Source organism: Somniosus microcephalus, chromosome 12 (assembly GCF_052327205.1).
Source record: "Somniosus microcephalus isolate GS21.2 chromosome 12, FLI_Smic_1.0, whole genome shotgun sequence".
Lineage (NCBI taxonomy): Eukaryota > Metazoa > Chordata > Chondrichthyes > Squaliformes > Somniosidae > Somniosus > Somniosus microcephalus.
This window is the reverse complement of record NC_140998.1, coordinates 143,677,014-143,703,946: the sequence shown is the minus strand read 5'-3', so window position 1 is coordinate 143,703,946 and position 26,933 is coordinate 143,677,014. Positions and strand designations below refer to the sequence as shown.

General features: G+C 45.9%; 1 protein-coding gene across 1 annotated transcript in view; it reads right to left on the bottom strand.

The window, feature by feature from the left end:
* LOC147109571 (regulator of G protein signaling 6-like) overlaps positions 1–26,933 on the bottom strand; it is a 112,957-nt gene continuing 86,024 nt past the window's right edge. Inside the window, exon 12 of the mRNA XM_086002323.1 lies at positions 1–196. Within this exon, the coding sequence (XP_085858449.1) occupies positions 1–196 (196 nt within the window). The remainder of the gene's footprint in view (positions 197–26,933) is intronic.

The window sequence follows — 26,933 nt, the reverse complement described above, 5'->3', positions numbered from 1 at the left end:
CTAACAAACCTGTGCGTCTTCAAAGGTGTACCTTCCTGGATCCTTGACATTCTGACTGGTTATCTCATATGAATGGGAATCCAGGTTGATAGCGCTGGGTGCTCCAGGAGCGAGAAATTCTTGCCAGGTTTCTTGAACCTTGTCCGAGACTTCCAGAAGAGGACGTTTCTTCAGGTCCTCGGCAGCTAACCAAAACCTGCAGAGGGAAGAAAAGGACATTAATTGAAACTGAGCCAAAAATAAAAAAATAAAGTAAAGCAATCGATGAATCCAATCTTTCACTAACAAGTAACATCATCACTCCAACCCTTTAATTTGCAAAAGATCCAAGTCATTGATTAAACAGAGTTAATCATTGTCCTTATCATTTGCCTCATGATTTAGCCAAGTAAATAGCATACCTAGAACTGGTAATAGCCAAACATAACAGACAGATCATATTCATAAATATTCCAGAGTCAGTATATTATATAAAGATAAGCAATGAGTTAGCAAAATATTTAACCATAAACCTATAACATCTGTGCGGGGAGAGTCCATGTTTCCAAATTACCAGGATGCAATTCATGGATTTACTTCCAGCTTCCAACTGTCCATCAACCGCCCCTCACCCAAAAGTCCATCTGAGACTTGACTCTATCTCTTAATTACGGAATATTTGTCTATTGCCTCTCTTGCATTCCTGGGAAGGATAGAAGCAAAAGCTTGTTGACCACTAGTTTCTAATCTCTCGCCAAGTCATGGTCTATCTGGTTTTTCTATTTTATTGATACCACACTGGTTGTTGCTGCTCTGAATATTTTGTTCATCTTAGCGCCAAATATGTCAACTCACATGCTCTTCCTCACTATCCTCACTATCCTCACATGCTCTTCCTCACTATTTTCACTAACCTCACATGCTCTTCCTCACTATCCTCTCTATCCTCACATGCTCTTCCTCACTATCCTCACATGCTCTTCCTCACTACTCTCACATGCTCTTCCTCACTATCCTCACATGCTCTTCCTCACTAACCTCACATGCTCTTCCTCACTATCCTCACTATCCTCACATGCTCCTCCTCACTATCCTCTCTATCCTCACATGCTCTTCCTCACTATCCTCACTGTCCTCACATGCTCTTCCTCACTATCCTCACGAACCTCAAATGCTCCTCCTCTCTATCCTCTCTAAACTCACATGCTCTTCCTCACTATCCTCACTATTCTCACATGCTCTTCCTCACTATCCTCACTATCCTCACATGCTGTTCCTCACTATCCTCTCTATCCTCACATGCTCTTCCTCACTATCCTCACTATTCTCATATGCTCTTCCTCACTATCCTCACTATCCTCACATGCTCTTCCTCACTATCCTCACTAACCTCATATGCTCTTCCTCACTATCCTCACTATCCTCACATGCTCCTCCTCACTATCCTCTCTATCCTCACATGCTCTTCCTCACTATCCTCACTATCCTCACATGCTCTTCCTCACTATCCTCTCTATCCTCACATGCTCCTCCTCACTATCCTCTCTATCCTCACATGCTCCTCCTCACTATCCTCTCTCACCTCACATGCTCTTCCTCACTATCCTCACTATCCTCACATGCTCTTCCTCACTATCCTCTCTATCCTCACATGCTCTTCCTCACTATCCTCTCTATCCTCACATGCTCCTCCTCACTATCCTCTCTATCCTCACATGCTCTTCCTCACTAACCTCACATGCTCTTCCTCAATATCCTCACTATCCTCACATGCTCCTCCTCACTATCCTCTCTAACCTCACATGCTCTTCCTCACTATCCTCACTATCCTCACATGCTCCTCCTCACTATCCTCTCTAACCTCACATGCTCTTCCTCACTATCCTCTCTAACCTCACATGCTCCTCCTCACTATCCTCACTAACCTCACATGCTGTTCCTCACTATCCTCACTACCCTCACATGCTGTTCCTCACTATCCTCACTATCATCACATGCTCTTCCTCACTATCCTCACTATCCTCACATGCTCTTACTCCATATCCTCACTATCCACACATGCTCTTCCTCACTATCCTCACTATCCTCACATGCTGTTCCTCACTATCCTCACTATCCTCACATGCTCTTCCTCACTATCCTCACTATCCTCACATGCTCTTCCTCACTATCCTCTCTATCCTCACATGCTGTTCCTCACTATCCGCACTATCCTCACATGCTCTTCCTCACTATCCTCACTATCCTCACATGCTCTTCCTCACTATCCTCTCTAAACTCACATGCTCTTCCTCACTATCCTCACATGCTGTTCCTCACTATCCTCACTATCCTCACATGCTCCTCCTCACAACCCTCACATGCTCTTCCTCACTATCCTCACTATCCTCACATGCTCTTCCTCACCATCCTCACTATCCTCACATGCTCCTCCTCACTATCCTCACATGCTCTTCCTCACTATCCTCTCTATCCACACATGCTCTTCCTCACTATCCTCACTATCCTCACATGCTGTTCCTCACTACCCTCTCTATCCTCACATGCTCTTCCTCACTATCCTCACTAACCTCACATGCCCTTCCTCACTATCCTCACTATCCTCACATGCTGTTCCTCACTATCCTCTCCATCCACAAATGCTCTTCCTCACTATCCTCTCTATCCTCACATGCTCTTCCTCACTATCCTCACTATCCTCACATGCTCTTCCTCACTATCCTCACTATCCTCACATGCTGTTCCTCACTATCCTCTCTATCCTCACATGCTCTTCCTCACTATCCTCACTAACCTCACATGCCCTTCCTCACTATCCTCACTATCCTCACATGCTGTTCCTCACTATCCTCTCTATTCACACATGCTCTTCCTCACTATCCTCTCTATCCACACATGCTCTTCCTCACTATCCTCTCTATCCTCACATGCTCTTCCTCACTATCCTCAGTATTCTCACCTGCTCTTCCTCACTATCCTCACTATCCTCACATGCTGTTCCTCACTATCCTCTCTATCCACATATGCTCTTCCTCACTATCCTCTCTATCCACACATGCTCTTCCTCACTATCCTCTCTATCCACACATGCTCTTCCTCACTATCCTCTCTAAACTCACATGCTCTTCCTCACTATCCTCACATGCTCTTCCTCACTATCCTCACCAACCTCACATGTTCTTCCTCTCTATCCTCACATGCTCTTCCTCACTATCCTCACATGCTCTTCCTAACTATCCTCACTAACCTCGCATGCTCCTCCTCACTATCCTCTCTAACCTCACATGCTCTTCCTCCCTATCCTCGCTATCCTCACATGCTCTTCCTCACTATCCTCACTAACCTCACATGCTCTTCCTCACTATCCTCACATGCTCTTCCTCACAATCTTCTCTATCCTCACACGCTCTTCCTCACTATCCTCACTAATCTCACATGCTCTTCCTCACTATCCTCACTATCCTCACATGCTCTTCCTCACTATCCTCACAAGCTCTTCTCACTATCCTCACTAACCTCACATGCTCTTCCTCACTATCATCTCTAACCTCACATGCTCTTCCTCACTATCCTCACTAACCTCACATGCTCTTCCTCACTATCCTCACTAACCTCACATGCTCTTCCTCACTATCCTCATTAACCTCACATGCTCTTCCTCACTATCCTCACTAACCTCACATGCTCTTCTCACTATCCTCACTAACCTCACATGCTCTTCCTCACTATCCTCACATGCTCTTCCTCGCTATCCTCACTATCCTCACATGCACTTCCTCACTATCTTCTCTATCCTCACACGCTCTTCCTCACTATCCACATTAACCTCACATGCTCTTCCTCCCTATCCTCACTATCCTCACATGCTCTTCCTCACTATCCTCACAAGCTCTTCCTCACTATCCTCACTATCCTCAGATGCTCTTCCTCACTATCCTCACATGCTCTTCCTCACTATCCTCATTATCCTCACATGCTATTCCTCACTATCCTCACATGCTCTTCCTCACTATCCTCACTATCCTCACATGCTCTTCCTCACTATCCTCACTAACCTCACATGCTCTTCCTCACTATCCTCACATGCTCTTCCTCACGATCCTCACATGCTCTTCCTCACTATCCTCACTATCCTCACATGCTCTTCCTCACTATCCTCTCTATCCTCACATGCTCTTCCTCACTATCCTCACATGCTCTTCCTCAGTATCCTCACTAACCTCACATGCTCTTCCTCACTATCCTCTCTATCCTCACATGCTCTTCCTCACTATCCTCTCTAACATCACATGCTCTTCCTCACTATCCTCTCTATCCTCACATGCTCTTCCTCACTATCCTCACTATCCTCACATGCTCTTCCTCACTATCCTCACTAACCTCACATGCTCTTCCTCACTATCCTCACATGCTCTTCCTCACTATCCTCACATGCTCTTCCTCACTATCCTCACTATCCTCACATGCTCTTCCTCACTATCCTCTCTATTCTCACATGCTCTTCCTCACTATCCTCACATGCTCTTCCTCAGTATCCTCACTAACCTCACATGCTCTTCCTCACTATCCTCTCTATCCTCACATGCTCTTCCTCACTATCCTCTCTAACATCACATGCTCTTCCTCACTATCCTCTCTATCCTCACATGCTCTTCCTCACTATCCTCTCTATCCTCACATGCTCTTCCTCACTATCCTCTCTATCCTCACATGCTCTTCCTCCCTATCCTCACTATCCTCACATTCCCTTCCTCACTAACCTCACATGCCCTTCCTCACTATCCTCTCTATCCTCACATGCTCTTCCTCACTATCCTCACATGCTCCCGCTCACTATCCTCTCTAACCTCACATACTCTTCCTCACTATCCTCACTATCCTCACATGCTCTTCCTCACTATCCTCTCTAACCTCACATACTCTTCCTCACTATCCTCACATGCTCTTCCTCTCTATCCTCTCCAACCTCACATACTCTTCCTCACTATCCTCACTATCCTCACATGCTCTTCCTCACTATCCTATCTAACCTCACATACTCTTCCTCACTATCCTCTCTATCCTCACATGCTCTTCCTCACTATCCTCACGTAATCTTCCTCACTATCCTCACGTGCTCTTCCTCACTATCCTCACTAACCTCACGTGCTCTTCCTCACTATCCTCACTAACCTCACATGCTCTTCCGCACTATCCTCACGTGCTCCTCCTCACTATCCTCTCTAACCTCACATGCTCTTCCTCACTATCCTCTCTAACCTCAGATGCTCTTCCTCGCTATCCTCTCTATCCTCACATGCTCTTCCTCACTACCCTCTCTATCCTCACATGCTCCTCCTCACTATCCTCTCTATCCTCACATGCTCTTCCTCACTATCCTCTCTAACCTCACATGCTCTTCCTCACTATCCTCTCTATCCTCACATGCTCTTCCTCACTATCCTCACTACCCTCACATGCTCTTCCTCACTATCCTCTCTAACCTCACATGCTCTTCCTCACTATCCTCTCTAACCTCACATGGTCTTCCTCACTATCCTCTCTAACCTCACATGCTCTTCCTCACTATCCTCTCTATCCTCACATACTCTTCCTCACTATCCTCACTATCCTCACATGCTCTTCCTCACTATCCTCTCTAACCTCACATACTCTTCCTCACTATCCTCTCTATCCTCACATGCTCTTCCTCACTATCCTCTCTATCCTCACATGCTCTTCCTCACTTTCCTCTCTATCCTCACATGCTCTTCCTCACTATCCTCACGTGCTCTTCCTCACTATCCTCACTATCCTCACATGCTCCTCCTCACTATCCTCTCTATCCTCACATGCTCTTCCTCACTATCCTCACTAACCTCACATGCTCCTCCTCACTATCCTTTCTAACCTCACATGCTCTTCCTCACTATCCTCACTATTCTCACATGCTCCTCCTCACTATCCTCACTATCCTCACATGCTCTTCCTCACTATCCTCACTATCCTCACATGCTCTTCCTCACTATCCTTTCTATCCTCACATGCTCTTCCTCACTATCCTCACGTGCTCTTCCTCACTATCCTCACTATCCTCACATGATCCTCCTCACTATCCTCTCTAACCTCACATGCTCCTCCTCACTATCCTCTCTATCCTCACATGCTGTTCCCCACTATCCTCACTATCCACACATGCTCTTCCTCACTATCCTCACTATCCTCACATGCTCTTCCTCACTATCCTCACTATCTTCACATGCTCTTCCTCACTATCCTCTCTATCCTCACATGCTCCTCCTCACTATCCTCTCTAACCTCACATGCTCTTCCTCACTATCCTCACTATTCTCACATGCTCTTCCTCACTATCCTCTCTATCCTCACATGTTCCTCCTCACTATCCTCTCTATCCTCACATGCTCTTCCTCACTATCCTCACTAACCTCACATGCTCTTCCTCACTATCCTCACTATCCTCACATGCTCTTCCTCACTATCCTCACTATCCACACATGCTCTTCCTCACTATCCTCACTATCCTCACATGCTGTTCCTCACTATCCTCACTATCCTCACATGCTCTTCCTCACTATCCTCACTATCTTCACATGCTCTTCCTCACTATCCTCTCTATCCTCACATGCTCCTCCTCACTATCATCTCTATCCTCACATGCTCTTCCTCACTAACCTCACTATCCTCACATGCTCCTCCTCACTATCCTCTCTAACCTCACATGCTCTTCCTCACTATCCTCACTAACCTCACATGCTCCTCCTCACTATCCTCTCTAACCTCACATGCTCTTCCTCACTATCCTCACTATTCTCACATGCTCTTCCTCACTATCCTCACTATCCTCACATGCTCTTCCTCACTATCCTCACATGCTCTTCCTCACTATCCTTTCTATCCTCACATGCTCTTCCTCACTATCCTCACGTGCTCTTCCTCACTATCCTCACTATCCTCACATGCTCCTCCTCACTATCCTCTCTAACCTCACATGCTCCTCCTCACTATCCTCTCTAACCTCTCCGCACTATCCTCTCTAACCTCACATGCTCTTCCTCACTATCCTCACTAACCTCACATGCTCTTCCTCACCATCCTCACTATCCTCACATGCTGTTCCTCACTAGCCTCTCTATCCTCACATGCTCTTCCTCACTATCCTCTCTATCCTCACATGCTCTTCCTCACTATCCTCTTGTGCTCTTCCTCACTATCCTCACTATCCTCTCATGCTCCTCCTCACTATCCTCTCTATCCTCACATGCTCTACCTCACTATCCTCACTAACCTCACATGCTCCTCCTCACTATCCTCTCTAACCTCACATGCTCTTCCTCACTATCCTCACTATAATCACATGCTCTTCCTCACTATCCTCACTATCCTCACAAGCTCTTCCTCACTATCCTCTCTAACTTCACATACTCTTCCTCACTATCCTCTCTAACCTCACATGCTGTTCCTCACTATCCTCTCTAACCTCACATGCTCTTCCTCACTATCCTCTCTAACCTCAAATGCTCCTCCTCACTATCCTCTCTAAACTCACATGCTCTTCCTCACTATCCTCACTAACCTCACATGCTCTTCCTCACTATCCTCACTATCCTCATATGCTGTTCCTCACTATCCTCTCTATCCTCACATGCTCCTCCTCACTATCATCTCTATCCTCACATGCTCTTCCTCACTAACCTCACTATCCTCACATACTCCTCCTCACTATCCTCTCTAACCTCACATGCTCTTCCTCACTATCCTCACTAACCTCACATGCTCCTCCTCACTATCCTCTCTAACCTCACATGCTCTTCCTCACTATCCTCACTATTCTCACATGCTCTTCCTCACTATCCTCACATGCTCTTCCTCACTATCCTCACTATCCTCACATGCTCTTCCTCACTATCCTTTCTATCCTCACATGCTCTTCCTCACTATCCTCACGTGCTCTTCCTCACTATCCTCACTATCCTCACATGCTCCTCCTCACTATCCTCTCTAACCTCACATGCTCCTCCTCACTATCCTCTCTAACCTCTCCGCACTATCCTCTCTAACCTCACATGCTCTTCCTCACTATCCTCACTAACCTCACATGCTCTTCCTCACTATCCTCATTATCCTCACATGCTGTTCCTCACTAGCCTCTCTATCCTCACATGCTCTTCCTCACTATCCTCTCATGCTCTTCCTCACTATCCTCATGTGCTCTTCCTCACTATCCTCACTATCCTCTCATGCTCCTCCTCACTATCCTCTCTATCCTCACATGCTCTACCTCACTATCCTCACTAACCTCACATGCTCCTCCTCACTATCCTCTCTAACCTCACATGCTCTTCCTCACTATCCTCACTATAATCACATGCTCTTCCTCACTATCCTCACTATCCTCACAAGCTCTTCCTCACTATCCTCTCTAACCTCACATACTCTTCCTCACTATCCTCTCTAACCTCACATGCTGTTCCTCACTATCCTCTCTAACCTCACATGCTCTTCCTCACTATCCTCTCTAACCTCACATGCTCCTCCTCACTATCCTCTCTAAACTCACATGCTCTTCCTCACTATCCTCACTAACCTCACATGCTCTTCCTCACTATCCTCACTATCCTCATATGCTGTTCCTCACTATCCTCTCTATCCTCACATGCTCTTCCTCACTATCTCCACGTGCTCTTCCTCACTATCCTCACTAACCTCACATGCTCTTCCTCACTATCCTCTCTATCCTCACATGCTCTTCCTCACTATCCTCTCTATCCTCACATGCTCTTCCTCACTATCCTCTCTAGCCTCACATGCTCTTCCTCACTATCCTCTCTATCCTCACATGCTCTTCCTCTCTCTCCGGTCTAAACTCACGTGCTCTTCCTCACTATCCTCTCTATCCTCACATGCTCTTCCTCACTATCCTCATTATCCTCATGTACTCTTCCTCACTATCCTCTCTAACCTCATGTGCTCTTCCTCACTAAGCTCACATGCTCTTCATCACTATCCTCTCTAACCTCAGATGCACTTCCTCACTACCCTCTCTATCCTCACATGCTCTTCCTCACTATCCTCTATAACCTCACATGCTCTTCCTCTGTAACCTCACATGCTCTTCCTCACTATCCTCTCTAACCTCAGATGCTCCTCCTCACTATCCTCTCTATCCTCACATGCTCTTCCTCACTATCCTCTCTAACCTCACATGCTCTTCCTCACTATCCTCACATGCTCTTCCTCACTATCCTCACATGCTCTTCCTCACGATTCTCACTACCCTCACATACTCTTCCTCACTATCCTCACATGCTCTTCCTCTCTATCCTCTCTAACCTCACATACTCTTCCTCACTATCCTCTCTATCCTCACATGCTCTTCCTCACTATCCTCTCTATCCTCACATGCTCTTCCTCACTATCCTCTCTATCCTCACATGCTCTTCCTCACTATCCTCTCTATCCTCACATGCTCTTCCTCACTATCCTCACGTGCTCTTCCTCACTATCCTCACGTGCTCATCCTCACTATCCTCACTAACCTCACAAGCTCTTCCTCACTATCCTCACGTGCTCCTCCTCACTATTCTCTCTAACCTCACATGCTCTTCCTCACTATCCTCTCTAACCTCACATGCTCTACCTCACTATCCTCTCTAACCTCACATGCTCTACCTCACTATCCTTTCTATTCTCACATGCTCTTCCTCACTATCCTCACTATCCTCACATGCTCTTCCTCACTATCCTCTCTATCCTCACATGCTCTTCCTCACTATCCTCTCTAACCTCACATGCTCTTCCTCACTATTCTCTCTAACCTCACATGGTCTTCCTCACTATCCTCTCTAACCTCACATGCTCTACCTCACTATCCTCTCTATTCTCACATGCTCTTCCTCACTATCCTCACTATCCTCACATGCTCTTCCTCACTATCCTCTCTAACCTCACATGCTCTTCCTCACTATCCTCTCTAACCTCACATGGTCTTCCTCACTATCCTCTCTAACCTCACATGCTCTTCCTCACTATCCTCTCTATCCTCACATACTCTTCCTCACTATCCTCACTATCCTCACATGCTCTTCCTCACTATCCTCTCTAACCTCACATAGTCTTCCTCACTATCCACTCTATCCTCACATGCTCTTCCTCACTATCCTCTCTATCCTCACATGCTCTTCCTCACTATCCTCTCTATCCTCACATGCTCTTCCTCACTATCGTCTCTATCCTCACATGCTCTTCCTCACTATCCTCACTAACCTCACATGCTCTTCCTCACTATCCTCTCTAACCTCACATGCTCTTCCTCACTATCCTCTCTAACCTCACATGCGCTTCCTCACTATCCTCTCTATCCTCACATGCTCTTCCTCACTATCCTCTCTATCCTCACATGCTCATCCTCACTATCCTCTCTATCCTCACATGCTCCTCCTCACTATCCTCTCTATCCTCACATTCTCTTCCTCACTATCCTCTCTATCCTCACGTGCTCTTCCTCACTATCCGCACTAACCTCACATGCTCTTCCTCACTATCCTCACTATCCACACATGCTCTTCCTCACTATCCTCTCTATCCTCACATGCTCTTCCTCACTATCCTCACTAACCTCACATGCTCTTCCTCACTATCCTCTCTAACCTTACATGCTCTTCGTCACTATCCCCTCTAACCTCACATGGTCTTCCTCACTATCCTCTCTAACCTCACATGCTCTTCCTCACTATCCTCTCTAGCCTCACATGCTCTTCCTCACTATCCTCACTATCCTCACATGCTCTTCCTCACTATACTCTCGAACCTCATATGCTCTTCCTCACTATCCTCTCTAACCTCACATGCTCTTCCTCACTATCCTCTCTAACCTCACATGCTCTTCCTCACTATCCTCACATGCTCTTCCTCACTATCCTCTCTACCCTCACATGCTCTTCCTCACTATCCTCACTATCCTCACATGCTCTTCCTCACTATCCTCACATGCTCTTCCTCACTATCCTCTCTAGCCTCACAGGCTCTTCCTCACTATCCTCACATGCTCTTCCTCACTATACTCTCTAACCTCACATGCTCTTCCTCACCATCCTCTCTAACCTCACATGCTCTTCCTCACTATCCTCTCTAACCTCACATGCTCTTCCTCACTATCCTCACATGCTCTTCCTCACTATCCTCTCTATCCTCACATGCTCTTCCTCACTATCCTCACTATCCTCACATGCTCTTCCTCACTATCCTCACATGCTCTTCCTCACTATCCTCTCTAACCTCACATACTCTTCCTCACTATCCTCACTATCCTCACATGCTCTTCCTCACTATCCTCTCTAACCTCACATACTCTTCCTCACTATCCTCACATGCTCTTCCTCTCTATCCTCTCTAACCTCACATACTCTTCCTCACTATCCTCACATGCTCTTCCTCACTATCCTCCCTAACCTCACATACTCTTCCTCACTATCCTCTCTATGCTCACATGCACTTCCTCATTATCCTCTCTATCCTCACATGCTCTTCCTCACTATCCTCTCTATCCTCACATGCTCCTCCTCACTATCCTCACGTGCTCTTCCTCACTATCCTCACTCTCACGTGCTCTTCCTCACTATCCTCACTATCCTCACATGCTCTTCCTCACTATCCTCACGTGCTCCTCCTCACTATCCTCTCTAACCTCACATGCTCTTTCTCACTATCCTGTCTAACCTCACATGCTCTTCCTCACTATCCTCTCTATCCTCACATGCTCTTCCTCACTATCCTCTCTATCCTCACATGCTCTTCCTCATTATCCTCTCTATCCTCACATGCTCTTCCTCACTATCCTCTCTATCCTCACATGCTCCTCCTCACTATCCTCTCTATCCTCACATGCTCTTCCTCACTATCCTCTCTAACCTCACATGCTCTTCCTCACTATCCTCTCTATCCTCACATGCTCTTCCTCACTATCCTCACTAACCTCACATGCTCTTCCTCAGTATCCTCTCTAACCTCACATGGTCTTCCTCACTATCATCTCTAACCTCACATGCTCTTCCTCACTATCCTCTCTAACGTCACATGCACTTCCTCACTATCCTCTCTAACCTCACATGGTCTTCCTCACTATCCTCCTCTCGCCTCACATGCTCTTCCTCACTATCCTCACTATCCTCACATGCTCTTCCTCACTATCCTCTCTATCCTCACATGCTCTTCCTCACTATCCTCACTATCCTCACATGCTCTTCCTCACTATCCTCACATGCTCTTCCTCACTATCCTCTCTAACCTCACATACTCTTCCTCACTATCCTCACTATCCTCACATGCTCTTCCTCACTCTCCTCTCTAACCTCACATACTCTTCCTCACTATCCTCTCTATCCTCACATGCTCTTCCTCACTATCCTCTCTATCCTCACATGCTCTTCCTCACTATCCTCACTATCCTCACATGCTCTTCCTCACTATCCTCACATGCTCTTCCTCACTATCCTCTTTAACCTCACATACTCTTCCTCACTATCCTCACTATCCTCACATGCTCTTCCTCACTATCCTCTCTAACCTCACATACTCTTCCTCACTATCCTCTCTATCCTCACATGCTCTTCCTCACTATCCTCTCTATCCTCACATGCTCTTCCTCACTATCCTCTCTATCCTCACATGCTCTTCCTCACTATCCTCACTAACCTCACGTGCTCTTCCTCACTATCCTTACTAACCTCACATGCTCTTCCTCAGTATCCTCACGTGCTCTTCCTCACTATCCTCACTAACCTCACATGGTCTTCCTCACTATCCTCACTAACCTCACATGCTCTTCCTCACTATCCTCTCTAACCTCACATGCTCTTCCTCACTATCCTCTCTATCCTCAGATGCTCTTCCTCACTGTCCTCTCTATCCTCACATGCTCCTCCTCACTATCCTCTCTATCCTCACATGCTCTTCCTCACTATCCTCACATGCTCTTCCTCACTATCCTCTCTAACCTCACATGCTCTTCCTCACTATCCTCTCTAACCTCACATGGTCTTCCTCACTATCCTCTCTAACCTCACATGCTCTACCTCACTATCCTCTCTATCCTCACATGCTCTTCCTCACTATCCTCTCTAACCTCACATGCTCTTCCTCACTATCCTCTCTAACCTCACATGCTCTTCCTCACTATCCTCTCTATCCTCACATGCTCCTCCTCACTATCCTCACTAACCTCACACGCTCTTCCTCACTATCCTCACTATCCTCACATGTTCCTCCTCACTATCCTCACCATTTTGAAATGAACCCTTATCATACCGTTCCTTCAGCTAATTCATCCATTTTTAGCACTTGAAAGCCATCAACATCCCTGAGTGCTCCTGCCATCTCTTACTTGCAGGAGGCCATAGACAAGTTTGCTGAGCGGCAGATAGATGGCAGATGCAGCCCAATGCAATGAAATGTGAAATATTACATTTTAGGAAAAGGAACAGAGCTCTCAAGAGGGTGAAATTCAAATTCGTCAGGGGTGCAAAATGTGCAGTAACCAATAGAACAGGAAATCAGACGGGCGGCCGATCCACCATCACCTGTTTTGCACCCCCACCAAAGTTGAATTTCATTTTAACGATCAGAGTACAAGTATAAAACATAATAAAAAAAGGCAAATGGGATCTTGGATTTGATATGCAAAGGCATTAAATACAAAAAAGTAAAGCAGTGATGTTGCATTTGTACAAGCTCTGCGAACTTGTCTATGGCCTCCTGCATGCACTTCTTGATGCCCCATTATAGGAGAAATATTCGAGCCTTCGAAAAGGTACAGTGCGGATTCACTGCAATGATACTAGGAATGAGTTTATAGTTATGATGAAGAAAGACTTGAAAAATTGAAGTTTTTTTCACTGGAATAGAGAAGGTTAATAGGGAGCCTAGTAGATGCTGAAAGGTTTTAAGAAGGTAAATAGTGAAGATTGTTTCCATTGGTTGGCAGACGGTTACAAAGAGGCATAGACCCAGAATTATCACAAAGAAGGAGGAAAAAATTAATTATTTCACACAGGGAATTATTAGAACATGGAGGCTAGAAATTGTAGCACCCATTTTTCAGGTGCTAAATAGCCTAGCAAGGCCCGGAAATGGCGGCCTGGAAATGTGTAACTGCCATTTTGGATAAGGACAAACAAGAGGCATCCTTCACCTATGCCCGAGCAGGTTTTAGCCCTTTTGCATATGCAAATAAGGGGCCTAACATCTGCTTGAGATCCCTGTTCCAACATTGGTTTGCCCCGAGACAGCCAGCACCATCGCAGGCTGCACTCAGGGAAATCAATCCAACTGAACGCTTACCAGCCAAGAAGGTAAGTAACCTGCCTGAATATGGAGCCGGGAGGAACAGGAGTGCTATGATACTTCTCCAATACCATAACCACTCGGCCACTGCACCCGGTGTGAGTCAAACAAAAGGCCTCTCATTTTTGTTGTAAATAAAGTAAGCATTATGAGGGAGAAGGAATAGAGGGTTATGCTGATAGAGCTAGGTGAGGAAGAGAAGTGGAGGCTCGAGTGGAGCATAAACGCCGGCATGGACTGGTTGGGCCAAATGGCCTGTTTCTTTGTTGTATATCCTGTGCAATTCTATGTAAATACAGTGAGCAATGGTAGCTTTAGAGCAGATAACCTGTGGTGTCTTGTGATGTTACCCTATTGCTCAGTTCAGCAACCAGAGGCTCCTTGTTGATAATATACTTGCATCGTCTAAAACAGCTAAAGAAAAAAAATGTTTTCTTCTGTGTATTTCTAAATGCTATTTTTTTAAAAACTAATGGAACCAGAGGAGGTGGCGCCCAACACTCTAGACAAGAGTTACCAGGAAGGCAGAATGGCAGTACAATGTGAAGCAGCATCTGCCCTGCGACCAGATCTTTCTCAGCTTATAGGATATTGAGTGCCTTTATTCCATGGAGATTATCAACTCCCTAACTGTCAATTTAACTTCACTGTGGGACGCTTGGTGCATAGAAACATCAGAAGTAACAATAAAAAACACAACAGTAGCTGCACGGGAAACATGGGTCAAGGAAATGTTTTGCAAAAGCGACAGCAAGCACCTGTGGCTCCAAGTGCAACTGGCATTGATGATAGTTTGTGGATCATTATATATGACCAACTGGATCCCATTTTATCCAGGACTACACTCTTAACAACAAGTAAGATTTCAAATGCCATTGACCCCCGTCTCATTGAAACATATAAAATTCTGACAGGGCTAGACAGACTTACATAGAAACATAGAAGATAGGAGCAGGAGTAGGCTATTCGGCCCTTCGAGCCTGCTCCGCCATTCAATGAGATCATGGCTGATCATTCAAATTCAGTACCCTGTCCCTGCCTTCTCCCCATATCCCTTGATCCCTTTAGCCTTATGAAATATATCCAACTCTTTCTTGAATATATTTAATGAACTGGCCTCCACTGCCCTCTGTGGCAGAGAATTCCACAGGTTCACCACTCTCTGGGTGAAGAAATTCCTCCTCATTTCAATCCTAAATGGCTTACCCCTTATCCTTAGACTATGACCCCTGGTTCTGGACTCCCCGGCCATCAGAAACATCCTTCCAGCATCTAGTCTGTCCAGGCCTGACAGAATTTTATAGGTTTCGATGAGATCCCCTCTCATTCTTCTAAACTCCAGTGAGTATAAGCCCAATCGACACAATCTCTCCTCATATGTCATTCCTGCCATCCCAGGTATCAGCCTGGCGAATCTTCGCTGCACTCCTTCCATGGCAAGAACGTCCTTCCTCAGATAAGGCGACCAAAACTGCACACAATACTCAAGGTGCGGTCTCACCAAGGCCCTGTACAACTGTAGCAAGACATCCTTGTTCCTGTACTCGAACCCTCTTGCTACGAAGGCCAACATACCATTTGCCTTCTTAACCGCCTGCTACACCTGCATGCTTACCTTCAGCGACTGGTGCACAAGAACACCCAGGTCCCTTTGCACTTCCCCTTCTCCCAATCTATTGCCATTCAAATAATAATCTGCCTTCCTGTTTTTGCCACCAAAGTGGATAAGCTCACATTTATCCACATTATAGTGCATTTGCCATGTTTCTGCCCAATCACCCAACCTGTCCAAATCGTACTGGAGTTTCACGACATCCTCCTCACAGCATACCCTCCCACCCAGCTTTGTGTCGTCTGCAAATTTGGAGCTATTACATCCAATTCCCTCGTCCAGATCATTAACATATATTGTGAACAGCTGGGGTCCTAGGACCGATCCTTGTGGTACCCCACTAGTCACTGCCTGCCACTTGGAAATTGACCCGTTTATTCCAACTCTTTGCTTTCTGTCCGCCAACCAGTTCTCTATCCAAGTCAATACCTTGCCCCCAATCCCATGTGCCTTAATTTTGCATGCTAATCTCTTATGCGGGACCTTATCGAAAGCCTTCTGAAAGACCAAATACACCACATCCACTGGTTCTCCCTTATCTATTTTACCAGTTACATCCTCAAAAAATTCCAGTAGATTAGTCAAGCATGATTTACCTTTTGTAAATCCATGTTGACTTCGTCCGATCCTGTCACTGCTTTCCAAGTGCTCTGCTATTACATCTTTTATAATGGACTCTAGCATTTTCACCACTACCGGTGTCAGGCTTACCGGTCTATAATTCCCCGCTTGTCCTCTACCACCTTTTTTGAATAGTGGGGTAACATTAGCTACCCTCCAATCCATGGCTACTGTTCCAGAGTCTATCGAGTTCTGGAAGATGACCAGCAATGCATCTACTATTTCGAGGGCCACTTCCTTAAGTACCCTGGGATGTAGATTATCAGGCCCTGGGGATTTATCAGCCTTCAGTCCCATCAATTTTCCTAACACCATTTCCCTACAAATACTGATTTCTTTCAATTCCACCCTTTCATCAGACCCTATGTTCCCCGGCATCTCTGGGAGGTTATTTGTGTCCTCCTTTGTGAAGACAGAACCAAAATATGTATTTAGTTGGTCTGCCATTTCTTTGTTCCCCATTATAAATTCCCCTGATTCTGACAGCAAGGGACCTACGCTTGACTTCACCAATCTTTTTCTCTTCACGTATCTATAAAAGCTTTTACAGTCAGTTTTATGTTCCCTGCAAGCTTACTCTCATATTCTATTTTCCCTTTCTTAATTAATCCCTTTGTCCTCCTTTGTTGAATCCTAAACTGCTCCCAATCCTCAGGATTATTGCTTTTTCTGGCCAATTTATATGTCCTCTCCTTGGATCTTATGCTATCCCAAATTTCCCTTGTTAGCCACGGTAGAGTCACCTTTTTTGTTTTATTTTTATGCCAAACTGGGATGATGAAATTCTGTAGCTCATCCATTCGGTCTTTGAATGTTTGCCATTGCCTATCCACCGTCAACCCTTTGAGTGACATTCCCCAATCAATCCTACCCAACTCGCTCCTCAGACCATCGTAGTTTCCTTTATTTAAATTGAGGACCCTTGTCTCTGAGTCAACTACTTCATTCTCCATCTTAATGAAGAATTCGATCATATTATGATCGCTCCGACCCAAGGGGCCTCGTACAACAAGATTGCTAATTAATCCTTTCTCGTTACATAATACCCAGTCTAAGATGGCCTGATCTCTGGTTGGTTCCTCGACATATTGGTCCAGGAAACCATCCCGTAAACACTCCAGGAATTCCTCCTCCACAGTATTGTTACTAATTTGGTTGGCCCAATCTATATGTAGATTAAAGTCACCCATGATGACTGCTGTGCCCTTATTGCACGCTTCTTTAATTTCCCTTTTAATGCCATCCCCAACCTCCGCCTTACTGTTTGGAGTTCTATATACCACTCCCACTAATGTTTTTTTCCCCTTAGTATTTCTCAATTCTACCCATACAGATTCCACATCATCAGAGCTAATATCCTTCATTACAATTGTGTTAATCCCTTTTTTAACCAGTAATGCTACCCCACCTCCCTTTCCTTTTTGCCTATCTTTCCTGAATATCGAATACCCCTGGATGTTGAGTTCCCAGTCTTGGCCTTCCTTGAGCCACGTTTCCGTAATCCCAACCAAACCGTATTCGTTTACCTCTATTTGCGCAGCCAATTCATCCACCTTATTACAAATGCTCCTCGCATTAAGACACAAAGCCTTCAGGCTTGTTTTTTTAACGCTCTTAGACCTATTAGAATTATTATTTACTGTGGCCACGTTTGATTTAAACCGTTGATTTCTCTGACTGCCACTTTTGTTTTTCTCCTTCCTATCTTTTGCTTTTATCCTTGTTTCCCTTTCCTCTGTCTCGCTGCTCAGGTTCCCAACCCCCTGCCATTTTAGTTTAAACCCTCCCCCACAGCACTAGCAAACACTCCCCCTAGGACATCGGTTCCAGCCCTGCCCAGGTGCAAACCGTCCAGTTTGAACTGGTCCCACCTCCCCCAGAACTGGTTCCAATGTCCCAGGAACTTGAATCCCTCCCCCTGGCACCATTCCTCTAGCCACATATTCATCTGAAGTATCCTTCTATTTCTACTCTGACTAGCATGTGGCACTGGTAGCAATCCTGAGATTACTACCTTTGAGGTCCTGTTTTTTAATTTATCTCCTAACTCCCTATATTCTGCTTTTAGGACCTCATCCCGCTTTTTACCTATATCGTTGGTGCCTATATGCACCACGACAACTGGCTGTTCACCCTCCCCTTCCAAGATGTTCTGCAGCCGCTCGGAGACATCCTTGACCCTTGCACCAGGGAGGCAACACACCATCCTGGAGTCTCGTTTGCGGCCGCAGAAACACCTATCTATTCCCCTTACAATAGAATCCCCTATTACTATAGCTCTACCCCTCTTGCAGGGAGGATGTTTCCCCTGGCTGGGGGGTCTAGAACGAGGGGTCACAGTCTCAGAATACAGGGTAGGACATTTAGGACTGAGATGAGGAGAAATTTCTTCACTCAGAGGGTGGTGAACCTATGGAATTCTCTACCACAAAAGGCTGTGGAGGCCAAGTCACTGAATATATTTAAGAAGGAGATAAATAGATTTCTAGACACAAAAGGCATCAAGGGGTATGGGGAGAGAGCGGGAATATGGTATTGAGATAGAAGATCAGCCATGATCATATTGAATGGCGGAGCAGGCTCGAGGGGCAGATGGCCTGCTCCTGCTCCTATTTTTCTATGTTTCTAAAGCTATTTGTATTGTGATTATTGAACCAACTTAGTACTTGAGAGTTTAGAACAGAGTATGTTATCTGGAGAAGAATAATCAGTGTAAAGCTGTTCAGATAGGAGACTATGAAAAGGGCAGAAGTTGAGGGTTGGGAGATGCATGGGTTACCTCTGGGATTTAGGTTTGAATTTGTCCTGACTGATGGGATGCAAAAAGTAATTTTTTTTTTGGTTAGGCATGTGTCAGATATGCACAGAAATGCATCACAATCTTTAGGAATCTCTTGACCAAATTACTAAGAAATCCACAGAGGTAGTTTCTGTTTGCCCAATATGGAGTGCATACTCTCTGGGGCACACATCACTTATCTGAGTTCAGAGAGATCAGGCGCACGTTGTTAAAAACCAAAGCTTAGGAATGTGCACAGGGGTACTGCTGGAGTTCAACCAGCTCAAACCACAGATTACCAGTACAGAGCACTGGTGAACTTTCCGTTGCCTGCCCAGTTATGACCAACCTACCCATTCATATAGTGGCTTGTAGGGTTCTCTGGAGCTGAGTGGGAAGAATCTCAGCGCCCAATGCCAAGTCTACACCACCAGCTTCCACTGATAGCCCAGATTGACTGTCAATCACCATCAGTGTCCTGGAATACTGCAGTCCTTCCTGGCACAGGTAACAGATTACCGAGGCTGCTCGGTTCTAATCTTCCATCGCTAGACATCTCATCTTGGGTCAAACTTGACCCCAGAGAGGGTTTGCTTATCTTCCCCTCAAGCAGTAAAGTTAATAGTTGGTAATTATATCTTCATAAACTCAGGTTTGAGAAAATAGTAAGTGAGTTCCTCACAAATGGCTTAATGAGGCGCACAACTCCCAATTAAATGTGCCAGGGCGCTCCTGACCACAGCGTGGACTCAAACATACCATCCAGCCATGGGTTGCCAACGCTGGTTGGATGTACTCCAGCATGTTTCATCCCTTGACCCCCCGCCTCCAAACGCCCACCCTCACAGTCCCGCAATTAGTCGTCTAACATGCCCATCCTCGCGACACCCACCTTCCCATGCCAATTGGACAGTGACCAGACTCTTCTGTACCTGACTGGGTGATTCTTGACTGTGAGTTAAACATTTTTTTCCCCCCCATCACCGGTATTCTTATGAGTAATAAACAAAAATGTTCAAAGAATATGGAAAAACGCATCAATTTTTGAATGTACCTATGATTTTTCTCCCAGGTTGCTTGCAGCAGTGATGATGTATTCCTTTTCCCACATCCTATGGTGTGTCAGTGAGATTGTTGATTTAATGCCAGTTTGTGCTGTGGACTGCTGCCCATTTGGAACTGGCTTGAGACTGCCCAAGTGCATTTTCACTTCAAATCTTCACAGCTGGAAGCAAGAGGAGGCTGTTTTTTTTATTCTCTAAATCTGGCCTGGATTCAAACCCAGCTCCAAGGTATGAGGAGAATGTGTTAATCCTCCCTGCACCATCCAGTCTGTCACATCTGTGCTTTTGAAAGAATGCCTGCTATTGAAATAAACAGTCTCCGAAAATCAGCCTCTGTAATTCAGGAGTCTTTTGGTTTTATACACAAGTTTTTATCCTTGATTATTTATTACAGAAAACTCTCTTCCACCTCAGTACTCTGTGTCCTCTCTTGTGCATGTCAAGCATGGAGCCACACTGTGCAATAAAAGAATAATGAGAGTGCGTGTGTCAAACAAAGCAATGCAGTCTCGATTTTCCAATAACATGCTTGAACAACACAGTGGGTTTGTGGCATTTGAATCCCTTTGTTATGTGACTGCCTTGTGACGCCAATGTTATCTGGTATGCATGTATATATATATAGATATATACGTGGGTATAATCACACCACACTTAGGTGGCGGTTTAATTCTGTCAGAAGCTATAGCTGGAATTATGGTGTCAGTTCCACTGAAACACGCTGCATAAACTGTACATTCAGCAGTGTTGAGTCTGTGTGTCCCAGTTATGTTTAGGATCAATCACTGACACAGACAACAAGAATAACTTTTAACAGGTCTTTACTATTCGGGGGTCAGGGCTGAACTGCCCAGCAAATCCTTACACAACACTTATATACTGGTGTGGTCACCACCGGTATTATAGTATACAGCAGCCAAGAGAAAGTAGTACATCTCTTAAAGTAGTTCTCTTAAGGTGGAACAGGTTACATACACCACAATCCTCCCTTTTTAGCTTAACAGTTATATCCCCATTTAACATAACATAATAACATATATATAACTTCATGCAAAACAGTTCAAAGATTCAGTCTCTGAGGAGGCCTCCTGATTCGAGTTGGATAACTCCTTTCAGGGGTCTCTGATTCTCATTGTTGGGGTGACTCATCTAGTTGGTCTCTTATGGATTGGACATCATCATCAGGTACATTCACTTCTGAGGTAGATGCTTCAGGTTCACTAACTTCTTCCACGGTTGTCTCTGCCGTAACCATGGGTTCGACCCTTGTTCTCGATTCTACCAGTTGGTCAGCATGACGCCGTATTACATTTTCACCAACATCTACCGTGTACATCAGGGGTCCTTGTCTGGCCCGAATTGTTCCAGATTGCCATTTCTCATTTTTATAATCCCGGGCTAACACTGGTTGTCCTATTTCGAAACTCCGAGTGGTCTTGTTATTTATATGCTGGAACTGTTTGTTTTCAACTTCCCTCCGCACATTTGGTTTTAACAAGTCCAACCTGGACCGCAACCTCCTGTTATAGAACATCATGGCAGGACTTTGGTTTGTCACTGCATGGGTGGCGTTTCGATATGCCAGTAGGAATTTGTCCACCTTGTGTTGTAGTGGAATCTGATCTTCGCTCATGGTCTTTAATCGCTTTTTTGAATGTTTGTACAAATCTCTCGGCCAACCCGTTTGTAGCCGGATGATATGGGGCAGAGGTATAATGTTTCACCCCATTCTTCTTCATGAATCTCTGGAATTCTTCTGACACGAACTGTGGTCCGTTGTCTGAACATATTTGTTCTGGCAATCCATTTCTTGCAAATATCGTTCTTAACACCGCGATCGTCTTTTCCGAGGTAGTGGTAGTCATCTTAATCACTTCTGGCCATTTAGAATGTGCGTCCACCGCAATTAAAAACATGGAGTCCATGAAAGGACCGGCAAAGTCAATATGTACACGTTGCCATGGGGTTGAAGGCCATTCCCATGGATGCAGCGGTGCAATCGGAGGTGCATTTTGCACTTTTTGGCACCCTGAGCAGCTTTTCGTCAGATCCTCTATCTGTTGGTCGATACCCGGCCACCACACATAAGCCCTAGCAAGGCTTTTCATCTTGACTCCCCCCAGATGACCTTCATGCAGTTCCTTTAGAACTCTCTCTCTGAACTTAGGAGGAATAATCACCCTTGTTCCATACATCAATGTTCCTTGACAAACGGACAGCTGTTCTCGTCTTGCTGAGAATGCCGGTAACAGTGGATCACCATGTGCTGGCCATCCCTTCACTGTCACTTCGTAGACCCTGGACAGTGTCGGTCATTCCTGGTTTCTCTTTCAATACTTGCATTGGTGACTGGTAAACATTCGATGATGGTCGAGTGAAACAACTCAACAGGGTCAACCGTCGGTGCCTCCTCCTCTGTAGGTAGTGGCAGGCGCGACAGCCCATCAGCATTACCATGCTGCTTTGTACCTTTGAATTCTATCTGATATTGATGTGCCCCTAGGAAAAGGGACCATCTCTGGAGTCTCTGTGCTGTCATCACCGAAACACCCTTCTTAGGGTTAAAAATGGATACCAACGGCTGGTGGTCTGTCAGAAGCGTAAACTTTTGGCCCTGCAGGTAATGATTAAACTTCTTTATTCCCCACACAAGGCTGAGAGCCTCCCTATCTATCTGAGCATAGTTGCGCTCAGCGGAGGTCAATGATCTGGATGCGAACGCAACTGGTCTCTCCTGGCCAATTGGCAACTTGTGTGAGAGTACTGCCCCAATACCATATGGAGAAGCATCACAAGCCAAACGAATAGGCAGCGTTGGGTTGAAGTGAGCCAACACTTCCTGAGGTGATCAATGCCTTGCTTTCGCGAAAGGCCCTCTTACAGTCCTCGCTCCACTTCCATGGTACTCCCTTCTGCAAAAGAGTGTTCAGCGGGTGCAGCACCGTGGATAAATTTGGCAGAAACTTATGGTAATAGTTAATCAACCCTAGAAACGACCTCAATTGGGATACATTATCCGGAGCGGGAGCCTTCACAACAGCTTCGATCTTGTCAGGAGACTTATGAAGCCCCTCCTGGTCAATGACATGACCACAGTACGAGATCCGCTTCTGAAAGAACTCACATTTCTGGCGATTAACTCGAAGTCCATATTCTTTCAATCTGGTGAACACCAGTTCCAAGTTTGCAAGGTGTTCCTCGTCATCATCTCCTGTAATTAGAATATCGTCCAGATAACATTGTGTACCTGGAATTCCCTGTAATACCTGCTCCATGGCCCTCTGCCAAATTGCTGGAGCCGATACCACTCCAAAAACCAGTCTATTATACCGGTACAAGCTTCTATGCGTGTTGATCGTGAGATACTGGCGTGACTCTTCCTCAACTTCCATCTGTAAGTACGCCTGCGCCAGGTCTATCTTGGTGAAGTGTTTCCCGCCGGACAACGAAGCGAAGATATCTTCAATCCGCGGAAGCGGATACTGCACCGTGTGAAGCACCGGATTAACAGTGATCTTGAAATCTCCACAGATGCGAACCTTCCCCGGTTCCCCCGGCTTGTTGCTCGATGAACGCTTCATGACGGGGACAATGGGCGTGGCCCACTCACTCCAGTCTACCTTAGACAGTACTCCTGAACGTTCTAGCCCTTCCAGCTCAGCTTCCACAGCAGGTCGTATTGCATAAGGTACCGGTCTGGCTTTGAAAAATTTCGGGTTTGCATGTTCTTCAACCTTGATGTTTGCCGTAATTCCTCTCAGTGTTCCCAGTCCCTGTTGGAACACCTCTTTAGCATCGTCCAATATTCTGGAAAATCGTTTAGGTTTGACATCTTTTGTACCGGAATCTACCGTTAGTGCTTTTAAGGAATGCCAGTCCATATTTATTTTCCTAATCCACTCCCGTCCCAGTAGTGGTGGACCTCCCTCAGGTAGCACATATAAGTCCATTCCTCGGCTTTCTTTGCCCTTGTGGACCACCTTTGCCTCTATCTTCCCGATGGGATATACTCTTTGCCCAGTGTATGTTTTCAATACAATCTCCGTATCCCGTAGGGGAATATGTGGGAATAACCTTTTGTAATCTATCTTATTCATGACCGTCAATGCCGATCCAGTGTCCAATTCCATCTTCACTTGGACTCCTGCTATCTGAAGTGTGACCCAAATTGTTTGGAGGTCTGCTTCCTTACCAACATTGTGTACTCTTAGACTACCCAGTTCATTACTGCTGGAGTCTGAATCTGACTTCTGTTCGTTCGAACTGTTCTCTGTCACCTTGTGTACCTTTCTGTACTTTTCCTGCGGTGACTTTTTGTTGCTGGTCTTCTTTCCTGACCGGCATACTTTAGCTATGTGACCAAGCCTGCCACATTTTCTGCATTCCTGATTTTTGAACCAGCACTGGTTCTGATCGTGCGTTGTCTTTCCACAACGATAACATTTTACTGTACTCAAGACCATTTGATTGGTGCTGAGTTCCGATGACCGTAGCTGCTTTTCCGCAGTGCCTCTCGCTGCGGCTTCGTGCGATGCTGCAATAGTGACAGCTTTATCAAGCGTAAGCTCATTCTCCTCAAGCAGTCGCTTTTGTGTTCCTTCTTTTAACAATCCACATACAAATTTATCTCTCAGCGCATCTGCTAGTCCTGTTCCAAACTGACAGTACTTTGCTAGCTTACGCAGTTCAATTAAAAATTCAGCGTTGCTTTCGTCTTTCAGCTGCGTTTTTCTGTAAAATTTAAATCGTTCCGCTATCATCAGCGGCGTGGGGTTTAAATGATTTTTCAGGACAGTAACAATATTCGTGAAAGTCTGATCCGCCGGTTTATTTGGTGACAGAAGGTGCTTCAATAGCCCGTATGTTTTCGCACCCATTGAGCTTAATAAGGTTAGTGCTTTCTCATCATTTGGTACCTTATTTGCTGTACAATACACTTCCATGCGTTCTACATACGTGGTCCAATCTTCGATATCGCTATCAAAGGTATTAATGCTCCCATGTTTAGGCATCCTTGCAATTTTTTTAAAAAAAAATTTTCTTTTTCTCAAAATGGCGGCTTCCCGCGCTTGTCTTCTTCCCCCGCCTACTAAAATGGCGGCTTCCCGTGCTTGGCGGTCTTTCCCGCGCTCGTCTTCTTCCCCCGCCGACTACAATGGCGGATTCCCGCGTTTGCCTTCTTCCCCCGCTGGCTGCAATGGTGATTGCCTTGCTGCTGCCGTTCTCGCCTCCCCAGCGGTTCTCACTCCCCGACGCTGCTTTGCCTCGCAGCCCCGCTTGCAGCCTGGTCCTTTACACCGGCTGCATTTGAATTCTCCGCGGCTCTTGTGCTTTAAGCTTCTCAACTCCCCGACGCTGCTTTGCCTCGCAGCTCCGCTTGCAGCCCGGTCCTGTACACCGGCTGCGTTTGAGTTCTCCGCGGCTCTCGAGCCTTAAGCTGCCCCAGTCGCTGCGCCTCTCGGCCTCGATTGCAGCCCGGCCCTTTCTACCGGCCATGGTCGAGCTCTCCGCCCTTATTCCTCCGTTTTCCCTCCCCTACTCCACAGCCAACGCGGCCGACTTTCTGCTCGTGTCGCTGATCGGATTACCCACCACCGTGATAGAAGGGATGATCACTGCCTGTCGCTGATGGAGGGCTTCGTGGTCAGAATTCTTTTTCTTTTTAACCCGGGTTCTCGATGCCTCCCATGCGATGGTGCTCAGCAGGATGATGAGGGCGGATGCCTCTTCTCGACGCCCGTTCTGAGGACGAAGCTGCCTTGGATGTAAAACTGCCGCAGGGTAAGATCGGACTCGTCGCCACTGTTGAGTCTGTGTGTCCCAGTTATGTTTAGGATCAATCACTGACACAGACAACAAGAATAACTTTTAACAGGTCTTTACTATTCGGAGGTCAGGGCTGAACTGCCCAGCAAATCCTTACACAACACTTATATACCGGTGTGGTCACCACCAGTATTACAGTATACAGCAGCCAAGAGAAAGTAGTACATCTCTTAAAGTAGTTCTCTTAAGGTGGAACAGGTTACATACACCACAAGCAGGGCTTCTCTGGGAAATGAACCATCGCCAACAAGCTCTGCTCGCAATCAGTGATTTATTTTCCAGCAAAGTGCTGCTCCCTATCAGACACAAAATGGCTGCCTCACAGGGCATCGCATTAGGTTGCTTTCCCAATTGTGACTTGCAGTTTATCTTTCAGCGATGTTCAGAATGTTCTGGAAACAACTTTCCTGAGGGCACCTTCTAATCAAAGTGCCTAACGTATCTCACCTTTGCACTGTCTTAAACATTCAGTAAAAAAAAGTGAACTTAAGTAAATTGGCAACACCAGTGAAGGTGTGGTATAGATAATGTAACTCTGGCTTACTGCAAGTTAAACGAGCAGTAAAGCATGAACAAGCCATTTGCCATGAGGCTCCCAACATCATTTGATGACTTTTTTCAGTAAACCAGTGAGCCTGTATCCTCCATTTGTCCTTATGTACTCACTATTGAAACATTTATGAGAGTTGTGCAACATATCACTTTATATGGTACA